Source organism: Meriones unguiculatus, chromosome 14 (genome assembly GCF_030254825.1).
Source record: "Meriones unguiculatus strain TT.TT164.6M chromosome 14, Bangor_MerUng_6.1, whole genome shotgun sequence".
NCBI lineage: Eukaryota > Metazoa > Chordata > Mammalia > Rodentia > Muridae > Meriones > Meriones unguiculatus.
The window spans coordinates 22,499,918-22,515,528 of record NC_083361.1 but is presented as its reverse complement, the minus strand read 5'-3'; the positions used below and the strand labels follow the sequence as shown (position 1 = coordinate 22,515,528).

The 15,611-nt window shown below is 46.0% G+C and overlaps 1 protein-coding gene across 2 annotated transcripts in view; it reads left to right on the top strand.

The window, feature by feature from the left end:
- The window catches only part of Xylt1 (xylosyltransferase 1), a 290,019-nt gene extending 282,721 nt beyond the window's left edge, over positions 1-7,298 (top strand). For both annotated transcript variants that reach the window (XM_021657991.2, XM_021657990.2), the window contains exon 12: positions 1,001-7,298. In XM_021657991.2, coding sequence (XP_021513666.1) covers positions 1,001-1,323 — 323 coding nt within the window. In that variant the 3' untranslated portion in view covers positions 1,324-7,298. The remainder of the gene's footprint in view (positions 1-1,000) is intronic.
- Positions 7,299-15,611: the final 8,313 nt, after the last annotated feature.

Sequence of the window (15,611 nt, the reverse complement as noted above, 5' to 3'; positions counted from 1 at the left end):
ATAAGTGATATGTAGTGAATATTTTCAGGGAAAAACGCTGCCTCCGTCTTAACTACACACATCCACTAGAGTACCAGGGAAGCCATAGAGAATACGTCAGCAAGCAGGCAGAACCATGTTCCTACGGAACTTCATAAAAACAGAAAATGGGCTGCCTCTGGCTGAAGACCCCTACTGTGCCGGGCTAGTTCCCTGTGTACCCAACCTCATGACATTTGTCACTGCTTGAAATGACCTTCATTACCCACTTGTTTCTTTCCTTGCCATTGTCAACCTTTCTCCGCTCTGAACCTGCTGTGTGTGGATGTCGCTGTAGCCCCGCCTCTCTGTGACCAGAGTCTGGTCACTGCATTTAGCATATCTGTGTCCAAGAAGTGAATCACTGATCGTCTTTCAGACCACAGAGGTTTAGCACAGAGTAGATGCTGAGAAATGAAGCGTTGAGGGACTTGGGGGGGGTGGGGTAGCTGGGTCTGTGACACACTTGCCATCAAACCTGGGGACCTGGGTTTGCGTCCGCAGCACCCACATAAAAGCCAGGTGTGGAGGCATGTGCCTGTGACCCTGGTGCTGGGTGCTGTTCATTCAGATCCCCGGAGCTCACCACCAGACAGCCTAACTGGAGAGATGCGATGCGGATTCAGTAAGAGACTTGCCTCAAAAATCACAGTAAGGTGGCCATTAAGACAGTGGGTAAAGGCACTTGCCCTAGGACCCACGTGGTGGAAGGAGACTCTCATATACACATGTGTATGTGCACAGGCACACTACACATAAGTAAAAGTAAATCTTTAAAGGATGTATTGTTGAATTGTTAAATGCCTGGACCACTGAAGATGGGCCATAAGCATGTGCCAGTAAGTCAGTGTACCATGTGCTGTACACATGACAGTGAGTTCAGCGAGCTGATACCCAGCATGCCTCGCTGCTCCGGTTCACAGCAAGTAGACACCTGGTTGATGATTCTTCTAAGCACACCATTGTTCCCTTTGGCTTTCAGAGGAGGCATTGAAGCTGCACAACGGGCCACCTCGCAGTGCCTACATGGAGCAGAGTTTCCAGAGCCTGAACCCGGTCCTCAGCCTGCCCATCGATCCTTCCCACGTGGAGCAGGCCCGGAAGAATGCAGCCTTCGTTGGCACGGCACTGGAAAACTGGCTGGACTCGCTGGTAGGTGGGACCTGGACTGCCGTGGACATCTGTGCCACAGGTCCCACCGCCTGCCCAGTCATGCAGGCGTGCAGCCAGACAGCTTGGAGCTCCTTCAGCCCCGATCCCAAGTCAGAGCTGGGGGCAGTCAAGCCTGATGGCCGGCTCAGGTAGCAGCGGCCACGTGGGACCGATGGAGCTCAGACCCCAGTCTCTGACCTTGTACAGAGGGCATGCCTTTTGTACAAGGACCTCTGCTGACTGCAGGATGATGGAGAGAGGGTTTGGAGGCCAGAGAAGAGTCAGCCTGTATTTGTCAAGCTGGCAAATACAGCTTGAGGGAGGTGACTCAGTCCTAGGGCCACAGTGGTCTCCCTTCTTCTGGTTGCTTCTCAGTTCTCCAGGGTCCTGTTCTCTCCCTCCAATGGCCTGCACTTGTCCCCCCAACAAGTGAGTTTTCAACTTTTATTTTGAGCAGCAGAACTTTGTTTACTCAGCACAGTCGGAGGTGAAAGGGCAAGACCTGGATGAAATCCAGGCTGCTCTGGTTGATGCTGAGGTGTGTGAGGTTCCTTCTTGAAACTCAGCCCACCAGGTGGTCCTCTACCAAGGGCATCTCTAAGGTACCTCTTCTGAACCCAAGGGCTCTGTTCAAGCCAGTTTGACAAGCACTGCCCTGAGCAAGGGTGGGATCTCCATCCCTTCCCTTCCATTAAGCTCTTCGTTTCTGTGGCTGGGAAACCTTGTACTCATGCTAAACTTAACAAGCTGCTGGAGGCCACACTCCAAGCCTTCCCAGGGAGGCCGAGATGGGGGAGAATCTGAGGGTTCCTGTTGCCACTCAGTGAGCTGAAAGCCAGAGGTTCAGGAAATCCTTCTGATGTGAAACAGCCAAGGTCCCCCAGACATGTGACTGCCAACTTTTCATCTGTCCAGGTCAGCCTCTTCCAAGGCTGTCACAAATGGTAACAAGAACAGCAAAAAGCATTTAGAGCCTGAGCTTCAATTCTCCTACCTTGTCCCTGGGAGACAGCTCCTGTGGCCTCTTTGGTACTTGAAAGTGGGAGTAATGCAGAACCTGGGCTCTGAATCTCAAAGAGGATTATCTGGACCTGAGATTCTGAGCTGGATGGCTGCATAGTAACGCCCCTTATGCTCTGAGGTCAGGTACCCCAAACCTTTGTGAACTGTGCGCTTGGTGCTGTTGGCTGTGACCAAACTGCTTGGATCAGACTTCTCCCACGCAGGAACAAACATTTCAGGAAGGGTCTGTAATTTCATATCCTTCCTTGCCTAGGGTGCCAACAGGCTCAGTCTGGCCACACCATAGAAAAGGAAGGTTGAGTTTCAAAAGTGGGAAGGTAGTTCAAAAAAAAAATAGTGTTATTCATGTTGCCTGAGTTACCAGAAACCCAAGGGTTTTCTTGCCATGTGTATTCAGTGGGGATTGAGGAAGTCACCTTCCTCCTTGAGTCCTCCAAAAGACAATTATCTGGGGAAAGTTTCACCCATCCTTGTATCTCTCCCAGAATGGATAAGGTACTTAAGTCCCCCTTGATGACGCATCTAGGGCACAGCCCCTCTCCATTCTAACATGGCGGGCATAGAGAAGGGACCCTTGATATTTATTATTTATATGTTTTAGTCAATGACTAATTAGTAGGTGCTGTTTTTGCAGCTTGTCGATTATGTTATCTTACTAACTGAAATTGCCTTTATTCACAAAAGGCTCCCCTCCCCCTCCCTTCCCTGGTTTGCCTACCTTCCTCTCTCACTCTGCCCTTTCTGTCTCTCAGTGTCCATCCTACACCCTTCTGGTTCTGAGAACAAAGTAGGAGTGTTATAAACCACGGCACAGTTTCAACCAGCACCCACACCGTCAGCAAGCGGGCCAGCTTGGATGGCTGGAACCTCCCTTTTGCTTATCCGGGTGTTGGTCTCATCTGTCCCTCTAAATTCAAAAGCATTGGAACACCTGAGTCCCCCCACCCGTTCCCCTGGCCCCAGGCTCGTGAACAAGGATGTGAGGGAGAGGTGTGGTGGGTATAGAACTCTAGGTCCACCCAATTGCCCCACCTCAGGCTTCTCCTAACCAGTTTAACCATGAGGATAAGCTATGAGTAGCAGACAGGCTCCTTCCAAGAGTGATAGGTCTTAGGAGGGAGGGTGGGGTCAGACCCGGCCAGGGGAGCTTAGCAGATGACTGCTGTCTGTGCTGGTTCTGGAGCCATCAGGTGGCTTCCTCTAAAAACCCATTGGATCTGCATTGGTTTTACAAACCTGTGAGAACTGTGAGCCTGGTCCCCCAGCTTTTGCCTTGGTCAAAGTTTCCCTGGGACTGTGGGACCTCTGGGAGTTCCCCCTTTACTTCTCTTGTTCTAGAGATTTGTGTATTCTGTCCTGAAAGGTCCCTATATACTCTAGGAACCACAGACTCTGAGACAAGGTCCGTCCTGACCAAGTGACACTCAGTGACATTTTTCACCTTGTAACTACTTGGAAATGCCAAGCCGACGTACTCTGGGGCCACTTTGCACCCCTTGAGCTCCTTCTTCACTCACCACAACTAATTTAGGGGTATGTGTTTACTGTGTTTTGGGAACCAGAGAATAATTTTGCTTTTAGTGAGAGAGAGAATTTAAAACAAGTTCAGTGTACTTTAAGAATATTTTCCAATGGAAATGGCATAAGTCCTTATTTCTTGGTGTCTTCCTGCCTGAAAACAGTGTCTTTGTTGGAGACCATTGGTGAAACAACAACCTTGGTAGATGGCTTCCTGAGGGTTTTAAAAGCACAGAAATGTCATCTCTGGGAACCTTAAAGTCTGCAGAAACAAGAAGCATGGGCTTAACTGCTAACCAAGTCCCAGAGTGTCTGGAAGGCTGAGAGGGAAGCTGGGTATCCCTTATGGGGAGAAGTATTTTAGATAGCACCTCTCCATGCCATTTGGCAACTACCCCTCCCAAAGCCTATTTCCTAGGCTGTTCAGAAAGCTGCAAGTCTCCAAGAAGGAAGGGAGCAACTTGCAATGCCTCCTTGCTTTAACAATGCAGTCCTTTTTCCCTTCCACAAGGGTCTTTCTGGTGGAGATCAGGAGGGCTCCTGGTTTCATTTATCATTGTCGTTTAACCTTTTAATTTAAGTTAAGTTAGAGGGTATAAACAGGGGCACACAAATACGGGGGGAGGGGAGAGAGAGATGCATGTACACATTCGCGCACACACATGTACGTACGCACACTCCAACGGAGTTCGGATGTGTGCCTGGGTGTTCACAAAACATACCTCCTTCATGTTGTCTGGTTTTCAGAGAGATGATAGAGGATGCTGACTGAAGCTATGGACTCTCTCCCAAGACATTCCATAGCAGAAAAGAGTAATCAGTGCCTATGAAGAAGAAAAAAAAACATTTTCAACCAGGTTCATGAGGGTTCAGATCAGCAGTTCCTGAGAGCTTTAATGATAGACTGGAAACTAGTGTCATCCCCATCAGCTTGAGCGTGCCGAGAAGGCTTTCCAGGCCAGAGAAACTCTACTGCAGGGGTCATCGAAGCATAATGAGGTCCAGGACACAAGCATAGATGGGTAAAACCATGGGTGAAAGAAAAAAAAGTGGAGTGGTGGGGAGTGTGTTCTTACTGACATACACGTGACCCCTCCAGTAAGAAGAGCAGCTGTGGCTCAGCTCCCAGCCTATCAAAGCAAGTAAGCAAGTGAAACTCATTGCAGTGAGTCTTCTACCTTCTAAAGGAAACCAGACATCCAGTTCCTGTTTGTTCGATTTTTTGTTTAATAAGAAATCTAGTTTTTCATTATTGGCAACCTATTCTTTCATTTTTTTTTTTAATATGTGGGCAAAGTAAAACTCCACAGTTGTGCACGTCTTCTTGGGCAAAGTCTTCTTTCTGGGAAGGTAGTGGTTTAAATGAAGGAAAGAGCCAAGGGTAAGAGTGCAAAAGGAACAGCTCATACTAAACTGTGGAGGACTCAAGGTTTCTGCTTGGTCGTTCTTTTCTCAGACAGCCTGTCTTAGGCAGGAGGGCTGGCTCATGGGCTGCTCTGGTTTGTGCTGAAGAAGGAAAAATGCAACCTGGGGTCTGAGGTGGCGCCTCAGACACAAAGAGTCTGCCCAGGTCCCCGCCTTCCCGTATCCCATCAAACTGAGCAGAGATTGCAATGGTGCCCTCCAGGAGATGAGGCTGGGGAGCCCTAGGACCCACTCCAGAGTCCACATCTGAGTTGCCATGCTGCCACCATGCTGCCACCATGCTGGAAGGTTCTTCAGAAACCACAGTGGGGCCTGTGCTGGCTCACAAGTAGTCTTCTTTGCTTCTGCCTCAGTTACCTTATTTTGCCCAAGGGTCAACCCCAGGCACTACCTCAATGTCTGCTGAGAAGTTTACCTGGGGACGGGGTGGAATGAAGGTGGCTAACCATGCTGGAGCTGAATGTATAATCTATGCAAATTCATTCATTTTCTCTCTCTGTGTGTGTCTCTCTCTGTCTCTGTCTGTCCCTTCTCCTTCCTCCTCTTCCCTCTCTCTTTCTCCTCCTTTCTCTTACAAGTGTGTGCATTTTTTTTAAGTTTATGAACAAAATACTCTACAGGACCCTCTTAAGACTGAGGAGGGCTGTCATCCCACCCACCACCTGTGTCTATCCCTCCTGTTGTCTTTGGTTCTGTTCTTGCCAAGCCCCACAGAGGGAGAAAGTGGCCTCTCTTCTCCCCTCACTTGGCTGGGAATATTCTCACAGCCTCAGCATGCGAACATCACCAGGAAGCAGGCACTGCATCCCCCCTCCACCCCACCCCAGCCCTGCTCCCAGCACCATCTTCTCCTTTCTACATTTTCCTCCTACCTCCCACCTTCATCTCCACCCCTTTCAAAAAGCCTTAGGTTTCTCCTTTTTGAAATGTGGCCTTAAAATTATTTTTGGAAAGCTGACATCCTCCCCCTCTAATTTCCCCCACCATCACAGAAGAGAGAGCATCTTGAAGCCTGCATGTGTGGCGGCCTCCTGAGCAAAGGGACTGCCAATCTGTAGCCTACAGATGCACTAGGAATGGCTTAAATGTCGTCTTTAAGAAAAAAATGTTCTTGTATTTTTCTCCTATGGGCAAAATGAAGTCTCGGGTGCTTGTGCAGTTCTGAGGCACTCTCCTAAACGTGCTGCCGTGGCAGTCGCTGGCATCACCAGCAAGATGCTCCCCACAGCTTTCCAGTCCTCCATTCCCCCAAGACCCAGTGAATTTAGGTACTCCATTCAAGGGTAAATCAGGAGTATTCCTCAGTTTATTTCTTCATCTGTCTTGCCTGGAAAGTAACAGCATTAAATATTCCCAGTAGATGAGCCATGTTCCGAAGGCATGGCCCACTCCCTCCTTCAGATTCAACCTTGAACCCTTCCATCGCTCCAGTGCTGATGGAGGCCAAAGACAACCCCAGGGTTTTCATAGGAAACTCGCTGGTATTGAGCGCAATTGTCTTTATCCATCTTTTCTTTTAAAGGAAAAAAAAAAGAGACTCTTATGTCGTCGGTAGCATTTGTCCAGATGTTTGTTTTAGAGGCCTCAAGATAAGTTATTACTGCCTCCTTCTTTGTTTTCAAAGACACGTGGCGATATAGTTTTTAAAAATAACTATTTTGTTATAGATCATAATACACATAAAACTGTACAGAAATATTTTGTAATGTATTGATTTTAAAAAAGAGAATCTGTAAATAAAAGTTTAAAAAATAAGAAAGAATTCACATGGCACATGTTGAAAGATGTAGATATTTTGCTATTTATTTAAAGGAGTATTTTAAGAAATATTAAACTATCTGAATTTGACCAATAATCAAAATTCCAATCATCTGAATACTTTTCATCAAGGTAGAGTCCAGTTCTCGCAATTGTGTTACCCATATTTGCCTCTTTCTTGTCTTTTCATTTAGCAGAAAACAACAACAAAATTGTGCCTTAGCTGTATTTCTGTCTAGGGGAATTTCTTTCTGTCCAACAAAGCAACATTTTTTTTTTGCAGAAAACAGTGGATTATTAAATACTGTATTATACCAAAAACACCACAGGTGTACATAGATGCTTTCTGCCATACTGTGTTTTCAGATGCAGAATTTTAAAATAAAAAAAAAGTCTCTATGAAATCTTTTATGGTTACTTTTCAGCTGTTTCGGCACCCTCACACAACCTTGCATTCTCTTCCATGCCCTGTGCCATGATAGCTATATAATTTGCTGTCTCAGCTGTGGTATTCTTGAAAGTTGACACCAACTAAAAGGATGCTGAGTCATAGACATGAGTTCGAGTTCGGACACGAGGACACACTTCCACCTCAAGGCTGCTGTCCTCTCTCCAAAGGATAATTATACCTCCTAGAGTGTTTCCTCTAGCTAGGGTAAAAGAATATAATTTTAAACAGTTATTTGTGAAGAATAGGGATGAGAGGCTGTCCTACAAAATAGCTGGGATTATTTTTTATTGGTTTTGGTTTGGTTGGTTGGTTTTGGTTTTTCAAGACAGGGTTTCTCTGTGTAGTCTTTTCTGTCCTAGACTCGCTTTTGTAGACCAGGCTGGCCTCAAACTCACAGCGATCTGCCTGCCTCAGCCTCCCTGAGGGCTGGGATTGACAAGGATGCACCACTGTACCTGGCTACTACAAAACAGCAGTTTTAATACCCACCTAGAATCTAGGTCCTAGATGGACATGTAGAAAACCTGATGTCTCATCCTTTTCAGCACACAGCTGGCCTACATGCCTCAGACTGCCTCCCTCTTCTTTGTGACCACATGGCCAATTTTCAGTCAATGGGATGCTGGTGAAATGGGTCTAGTCCTGTCCCATCTGACCTCCCACACCAGCCTCTTCTCTCCATCGTTCCCTATTCAGATACTTAGAATTATCTCGATGTGGTGCTGTCACCAGCTTGTCCTAGTCCTGTGCTCTTTGGGAGACATCACAGCAACATTTGGGAAGACAGAGCCACAACTCAGGAGGAGCCTGGGTTCTGGATAGACATGAAATTTCACCTAGCTTAAGTCACCCCTTGTCTTAGTTAGGGTTTCCATTGCTTCAGTGAAAACACCATGATGAAAAAGCAAGTTGGGGAGGAAAGGGTTTATTTGGTTTACACTTCCAGACCAGAGTCCATCACTGGAGGAAATCAGGGCAGGAACTCAAGCAGGGATGGAACCTTGAAGCAGGAGCTAATGCAGAGGTGATGGAAATTACTGGCTTGCTTCCCGTGCTTGCTCAGCCTGCTTTCTTATAGAGCTCAGGTACCCAAGGATGGCACCACCCTCCATGAGCTGTGCCCTCCCTAACTGATCACTCACTAATTGGAAAATGCCTTCCTGCTGGATCTCATGGAGGCATTTTCTCAACGGAAGCACCTTCATCTCTGATGACTCTAACTTGTGCCAAGTTGACACACACACACACACACACACACACACACACACACAAACATTCAGTACTGACGCCACTTCCAGGACACCCATTCATTATGCTCAGTACACGTGAAAAGAAGCCTGTGAGGATGGGGACAGGTGTGTGTGTGCATGTTCATGTGTGTATGTGTGCAGGTATACACAGACCAGAGATTGACATTTGGGAGTCTTCCTCGATTGCTTTCCAAATTCCTTAAGACAGGACCTCTCATTAAACCCATAGTTTGTTTATTCAGCTAGGACCTTTGGCCAACAAATTCCAAGGATCAATCTGTCTTGGTTTCCATCTGCCCCAGAAATATTTTAATGCTACTAAGAATGCATTTGCTGTGGCAGCTGACCTTACCTGAAATCCATGAAGCACTAGAAATCATGCTATTCCCTAGGAAACCACGTCATAGCTTCTTCATCCCATAGGCAAAGTTATAAAGAGCAAGGTGGCTGAAGCCACTCATAATCATGTCCACAATCAAGAGCAAGTCACAGGGACCCATCCATTCTTAGGATTCTCATACAAAATTTCTGAAAACCATAGCCAAGGGCTGGGAATACCTAGCTGGATTTGGACTGAAGATCACTCTGACTCAGCCTTCATAGTCTTTATAGGGAGAGAATAGCATGAGATCCAGGTATTAGCGGCAGGAACAAGATAAGCTGGCAATTTTCTCATTAGACAAGCAGGGATTGAGTAAACACAGAGCTGCACCAGCATCAGCGTCCCTGAGCTGGGCTTGGGAAAGAGGCTGGGCAGCTCCACACTGGGGAAGGTGAGTGGACCCAGGATGGCATTTGCCAAGCATTTTCCATCTGTCCTTGCCGCCAACTTCTTCCTCCATCCAGAGGAAACTTCTCAAGAATAGGCAAAGAAAACATAGGTCCAACATATCTGTAAGAGCAGGGGTCACAGGCGCCTTGATTGCTTTATTTGCCTGCTTCTGGTATCAACCACAAGGGGGTCCAGAAAATGGATACTTTGTGACAATTTCATGAATGAACAAGCAAGCGAACCCATTTTTCTTAATTAATACTACAGACATGAGGTCATTTGTCCAAAATACTATGTTGACATTCATCATTTGATTGATGATACATGTCAAAACATGGGTTAATAGAAAGTAAACCTTCATTTTCACCTCTAATAATGAGGTTTCTTGGTACATGGCATTGAAAGGCTGCTCAGAATTTCTTTTCTACCTCATTTATTTGAGCAGAGGTTCCTTCATAGTAAATAACCCAGTTCCTTCCGGTAGTGAGGGAACAGTGGGGCTTTGTTTAAGACTGTCACACTATTAGTTACAAAAGCCTCTTTTTCTTTAATTTTTTTTTATTCTATGACACTGTTTCATTCGTACACGTATGTAGTCAATCTTGGTCCTTTCCACCATCCCCATTGTGCTCTGTGTCCCTCTTTCCTTTCCCAGCTAGTTAGTCCTCACATATTGATGCCTATTCTCAGTGACCTGCCGAGTTCAACCGCCGTTGTTTGCATGAGCATAAGTGGATGGTTATTTACTGGAACCGTTTCTTAAGCAAATGTGCATGTATGTTAAAGTCCCGACATATAGGAAAGACTTAAATATCAGAGATATTTGGAGGGATGTCCCAAGTGGAATTGAAGCAGACAGTTCTGTCTTAGCAGTGACCTCCCCAAACTACCAACCAACCCGTTTGGCATTCCCAGGTATTGAACAGGTAATCATTCCTGGTGAACTCCTTGCTTAACCAAATCCATACTTTGAAACACATACTTCTAGTGGAAGGAGCTATGCTTCCTGTAGAGCTCTGTGACTTTTTCTGGGGATTCTATATCTCTTATATTTGCATCTGTGTGTCTCCATGTATGTGTGATTGTGTGTGTGTCTGTGTGTCTGTGTGTCTATGTGTGGCGTGTCTGTGTGTGGTATGTGTGTCTCTCTGTGTGTTTGTGCCGATGTGTCTGCATATGTCTATCTGTGTATATCTATGTCTGTGTATGTCTGCGTGTATCAGTGTCTATGTGTATCTGTGTGTCTGGCTGGCTGGCTGTCTCTGGGTCTCTGTGTCTGTGTCACCTCAGATAGAGAAGGGACTAACAAACCGAAGAAGTGATTCCACCCAAGTTCAGTTTGGTAAAGCAGTGAGTTCGCTAGGGATGCTTTTAGAATGATGAGTGTGGATCTCTTTAAAGAAGCATGGATGAGAGGGATCACTCAGACTAAGGATGAGGGGTTACTCACAGGAATGTGGACGTGTCTGGCTTTTTTTTTTACATTGGTTCCAGGCCCAGACTCAGCAGTCAGGCTTTCATAGTGTCATCAGTTTTCAACTTGACACACCTAAGAAGAGTGTACCTCAATTAAGGTATTGCCGCCACCAAACTGGCCAGTGGGCACATGATGAGGGCATCTTATTAATTTTTTAATTGATGCAGGTGTGCACAGCACACTGCGGGCAGTAACATTCAGACACGTGGGCCTGAGTTGTGTTAGAAAGCAAGCTATGCAAGCCAGAGGGAGCAAGCCAGTAAGCAGCATTCCTCTGTGGTCTCTGCTTCAGTGCCTGTCCTGACTTCCTTCCATGATGGGCTGTGGTCTGTTAGCCAAAATAAATCCTTTTCTTCCAAGCTGCTTTGGGTCATGGTGCTCATCACCTCAACAGAAAACAAACTAGGATACATGGCCATCATCACTGGACACACACTAAAGTTTAATCACCAAATGATTTTTGCAATCTTGAGCCAGCCTATGGGGGATTGCAGAATTAAGCTCTGAAGTTCACGGCCAAGGCAGCCACAGGAGGACTTGAGAAGGGTGACTGGGGTTCAGCCCACACAGACCCCCTTTCATGTGACTGCTGACTCCAGCTTGTGTCTCATTTCAGACAGACTGCTGACTGTACGGGGAGAAAAATATCTCAGAAGTTGCTGCTTCCTTCCCTTCAAACTAATTCATAAAAGACATCAGCACCCCTCGTCCTTGTTGCCAAAAAAGATGAGTTTGACTCAGGAGCTTGCGTTGAGGTCAGGCAAACAAGAACTATGATTGGCTAAATCTGGTTCATATGCCCAGCTTAGTGGCCTGAGTATTGGAGAAGAACTCATGATTGACAGGTCCATTCCCACAGCAGGGTTGGAGCAGAAGAGAGGCAGATCCCATACAGGGAAAAATGGCATTGAATGACAAAAACAACAGATGTCCATCCACTGCCACTGCCAACTCCAGGCCCCATGGCTCTCGGCTTGCCAGTCTGATTCGTTTCTGCACCTCATGGGCCCCAGTTGGTCTTGCCCAGTTCTCCACATGTCCCTGAGGAGTAGGGTCTGGGCTGTCTGAGGCAAATCATTTTCAATAAATGTCACGTGGAGAGTGCTGATGATTCCCTGACTCCCCACTTAATTAGGTGTAGAGTATTCATGCTTGGGGGATAATATGATGAATTTCTCCTTTTATCCTTGTAGCCTAGACATGGGGCTCCATTTAAAAGCCCATGGAACTTCCTTTGGTAATTACAGAGGTCAATTAGAACTTGCAGGAGAAAGTAGAATTTGCACCTGCCCTAAGAAACAATACCTCCCAGGGTGTCATGCTCCCATGGGCCATTCAATTCCTGGTCCCCTCACGAGGCACCCATGGTCTGCTGACTGGACAGCTACACTTCCAACCCTGGATCTAAGGAGAGATGATGTCTATGTTTTCAGCATGATATGTGAGAGTTGTGTTCCTGTGCTTGATGAATGAATGAATGAGTGAATGAATGAATGAATGAGTGAGTGAATGAGTGAGTGAATGAGTGAATGAGCTGGATTGCTACCACATCCATCATTTCTCAGGGGTGTTCCATTCAGTCTTGTCGCTATAGCCCTTCTGTGTTTGAAACACGCTGTCTCATGTTTCTGTTTATAGCCAGGTGGCGTCCTCGGCTCCTCTTCCCACAAGTCAGCTCATTTTACAGATCACTCTCTTATTCTTTAGGTTTGCTTATCTTTTCTCCTCTGCACAGTAGATCCTCCTAACAAGTATACCAACTCTATTGTTCCTTATAATACTATTTCGGAGATGCATAGATTTTGCATTGTAGCAGTGCTTAGGACTTAGTACTAGATTGTCCATTTTCTAGCCGAGACAGGGCATGCTCAAAGCAGTATATCCACACACAAGATGAGTCCATCTTCAGAGACTTCTAAGGCCTCTCACTAGCCCTCTGGCTGCATAGCCTCCAGCTCTTCCAGACAGCTCCCTCTCTTATCTTTCCTCTGGACCCCCACCCTCATCACCTCTTCTCCTACAGCTGCCTCTCAGGATGCCTGCAAAACAGGAAAAAAAAAAAGATAAAACACCTGAGAGGACTATGCAAGGCCTGGTGCCCAATGTAATCTCCACCCCAGCAGAGCCCCAGTGCGTGGAACTCAGCCATCAACCATTTTTGAAGCTTCCAAGTCGGCCCAATATGCAGGCAAGACCCAGAGCCATTACACCGAACTGAATGTGCAGCCTCCCATTAGATGTGGGAGATTAGCATGGCACCCGGTGCGTGTGCCAGCCATTTCTCACAGTGTGACAGAGATGCTCAGCTCGAGGCCACGGGTCTTCTGTGCTTATATCAGAGAGTCATGTTGCTAAAACCAGAGCCAAAAGGAAAAGGGAAGAGCCATAGAATTCATCTATGTTTTCATAGAAAACATCTCTTAAGGTGCTGGATGAACTCTAGTTCCTTTAAGATATGAAGTTTAGAATGCACCACAAATACAAGCAAGTTCCTGTGTTGTACAGGAGGGAATCCAGGCTGGTAATACCATCTCGGTTGCTTCCAGAATATAGAATGTGCCAGGAGTTATTACCATATACATCACTTGTTTCGATGGTATAAGCAGCCACCTGAGAGAAGTTGAGCAAACTGCCTTTAAGAGTCTAAGAGAAAGGTGGTGGTGGCGGGCGGTGAGATGCACGCTTCCAACCCAGAAAACTCAGAAAGCCCAATTTGTCTGGAATGATATTAGCAAAAGTGTCACTGGCAACAGAGGCTGGACTGTCATTTGCTGAGGTCACATTCATCAGTCTGAGCTGGTCAAAGGACCATGAGCTAGGCACATCTCAGGCACCCACAACTCAGCTGATACCGTCTCCTGGCCTTGGGATGACTTACTGGCTGAAACCAGGTCCTCATCTAGGTTATGAAGCTCAGCTGAGAATGACATCATGTCTTCAGATACACCTTCCCCAAAGTGTTGTCCAAAGAGCACAGATCAGCATGGGAGCTTTTAGGATCCCTCCTAGACCTTCTGAGTGAGAGCCTCGTTTTCATGAGACCAGATTGCACACAGGTACATCACAGTTTGAAAGACACATTCCTATCTCGTTTATGTGCCCAGATCAGATGGTACACCAAATACACAATGTTGTGCAAGGAAGTGTGACACAGGTCAAGTCCTTATCCCTGAGTAACTCAAGGTAAGGGAGAGAGACAACTCTGACACAGTGTGCTAAGAACCAGTTCAGAGAACATACCAGAACCTTGGGACCACAGACAAGGGGCACGTCAGCAGTTTTTAAATTTGTCCATAAATGGAGCTTAATCGCCTTGCTTCTTGTGTATGAGTTGAATACATTAAAGTTTTAAAAAACAAAAAAAAAAACAAAAAACTTTTAAAGCTGGGTATGGTGGTTGGTGCCTGTAATCCAGTACTTGGGAGGTAGAGACAGGAAGATTGCAAGTCCAAGGCCACTCTTCAGAAGGCATCATGAGCCAAACAAAAATTTCTCATACTTAATAGATAATGTATAGAAATATCTGGTGAACATACTGCTTGGTGTCAGTTTTATTTGGTCATTGTTTACCAGTCACAGTTGGAGTTGTCCTTCCTTGGGACGGTTCTTTGCCCATTCACTGGAGCACAGTGAGAGCCTGTTTAAAGAAAATTAAATGAAAATACAGATGAACATTTGACCAAGCCATAGGAATTAAATCCTCTCCTTATCCCAAAAGAGATGTGCTCCCTGAACTTGGAAGCCAGTGGGCATGATCACCCTGTCTTCCATACACTATCCTGGAAACAGCCTCCATGAGTGGCATGATATTGGCTTCCATGTGGAAAATTAATTCCCAAGAGCATTGGGCTCCAAAATGAGTGGGCTCCTACTCTTCTCAATGCTAACCCTTTACTCTAGCTGACTCAATGCCAATTAACACTCATTAATTCAATTTTCATGAAATTGGACAAGCGGACTCAGAAGTTCACAGAGCAGAACAAATTCCTGGAAATGAGAGTTTCTTGTCTGCATCCCAGCCTCCTAAATGATGGGGAGCCTTTCCAGCAGGAGTTGGAAACCAAACCGAAGCTCAAGGTCACCTTGAGAAGACTTCTGTGTTAACATCAAAGTCTTGAGAAATGGGTAGAAGTCACACATGCACGCACGCATACTATGTACGTAGAGTCGGAAGGCAATGAGTGAATCATAAGCCCCTTCCAGCTGGCTGTCTCTTGATGTCTGACCATATTCTTGCTTGTATAGACTTGAGATTAGAGTAGAAGTGGACTCTTCCCTCTCATGGTGAGATGTGAAGGCATAAAGAACCACTGCTCACTTCCAAGCCCAAAGTTAGTGACAGTCCCCTCCTGGAAACTTCATGTCAGACCCTATATACTAAACGTACTAAGTGCTACCATCATCTGAGCTTAAGAGGACCAATTCAGGTCACCAGGCCTCTGCTTTCTCATTTCCAAGTTAAGCAACATTCTAAAAACTAAAATTTTTGGCATTTAACAAGGCACTGAGTATAAAACCTTTCTCAGAGAGCCTGGCAAACCTCTAAAAGTATGTTCTTAATAAATATTCACCCAAAAAGAAAAATCCCTCACAGTCCCCCATAATGTTTTGTGATAAATAAGTAAATAAAATTAATTTCTACCGCTAATTCACCATCCCAAGCCTTTGCTTTCATTCCCTGATGACCCCTGAATGGACCACTATTTATTCATGCAGCTTTTTATTCACGGAGCTTTATTGAATACTTACTTCATGCTAGGGTCTAAG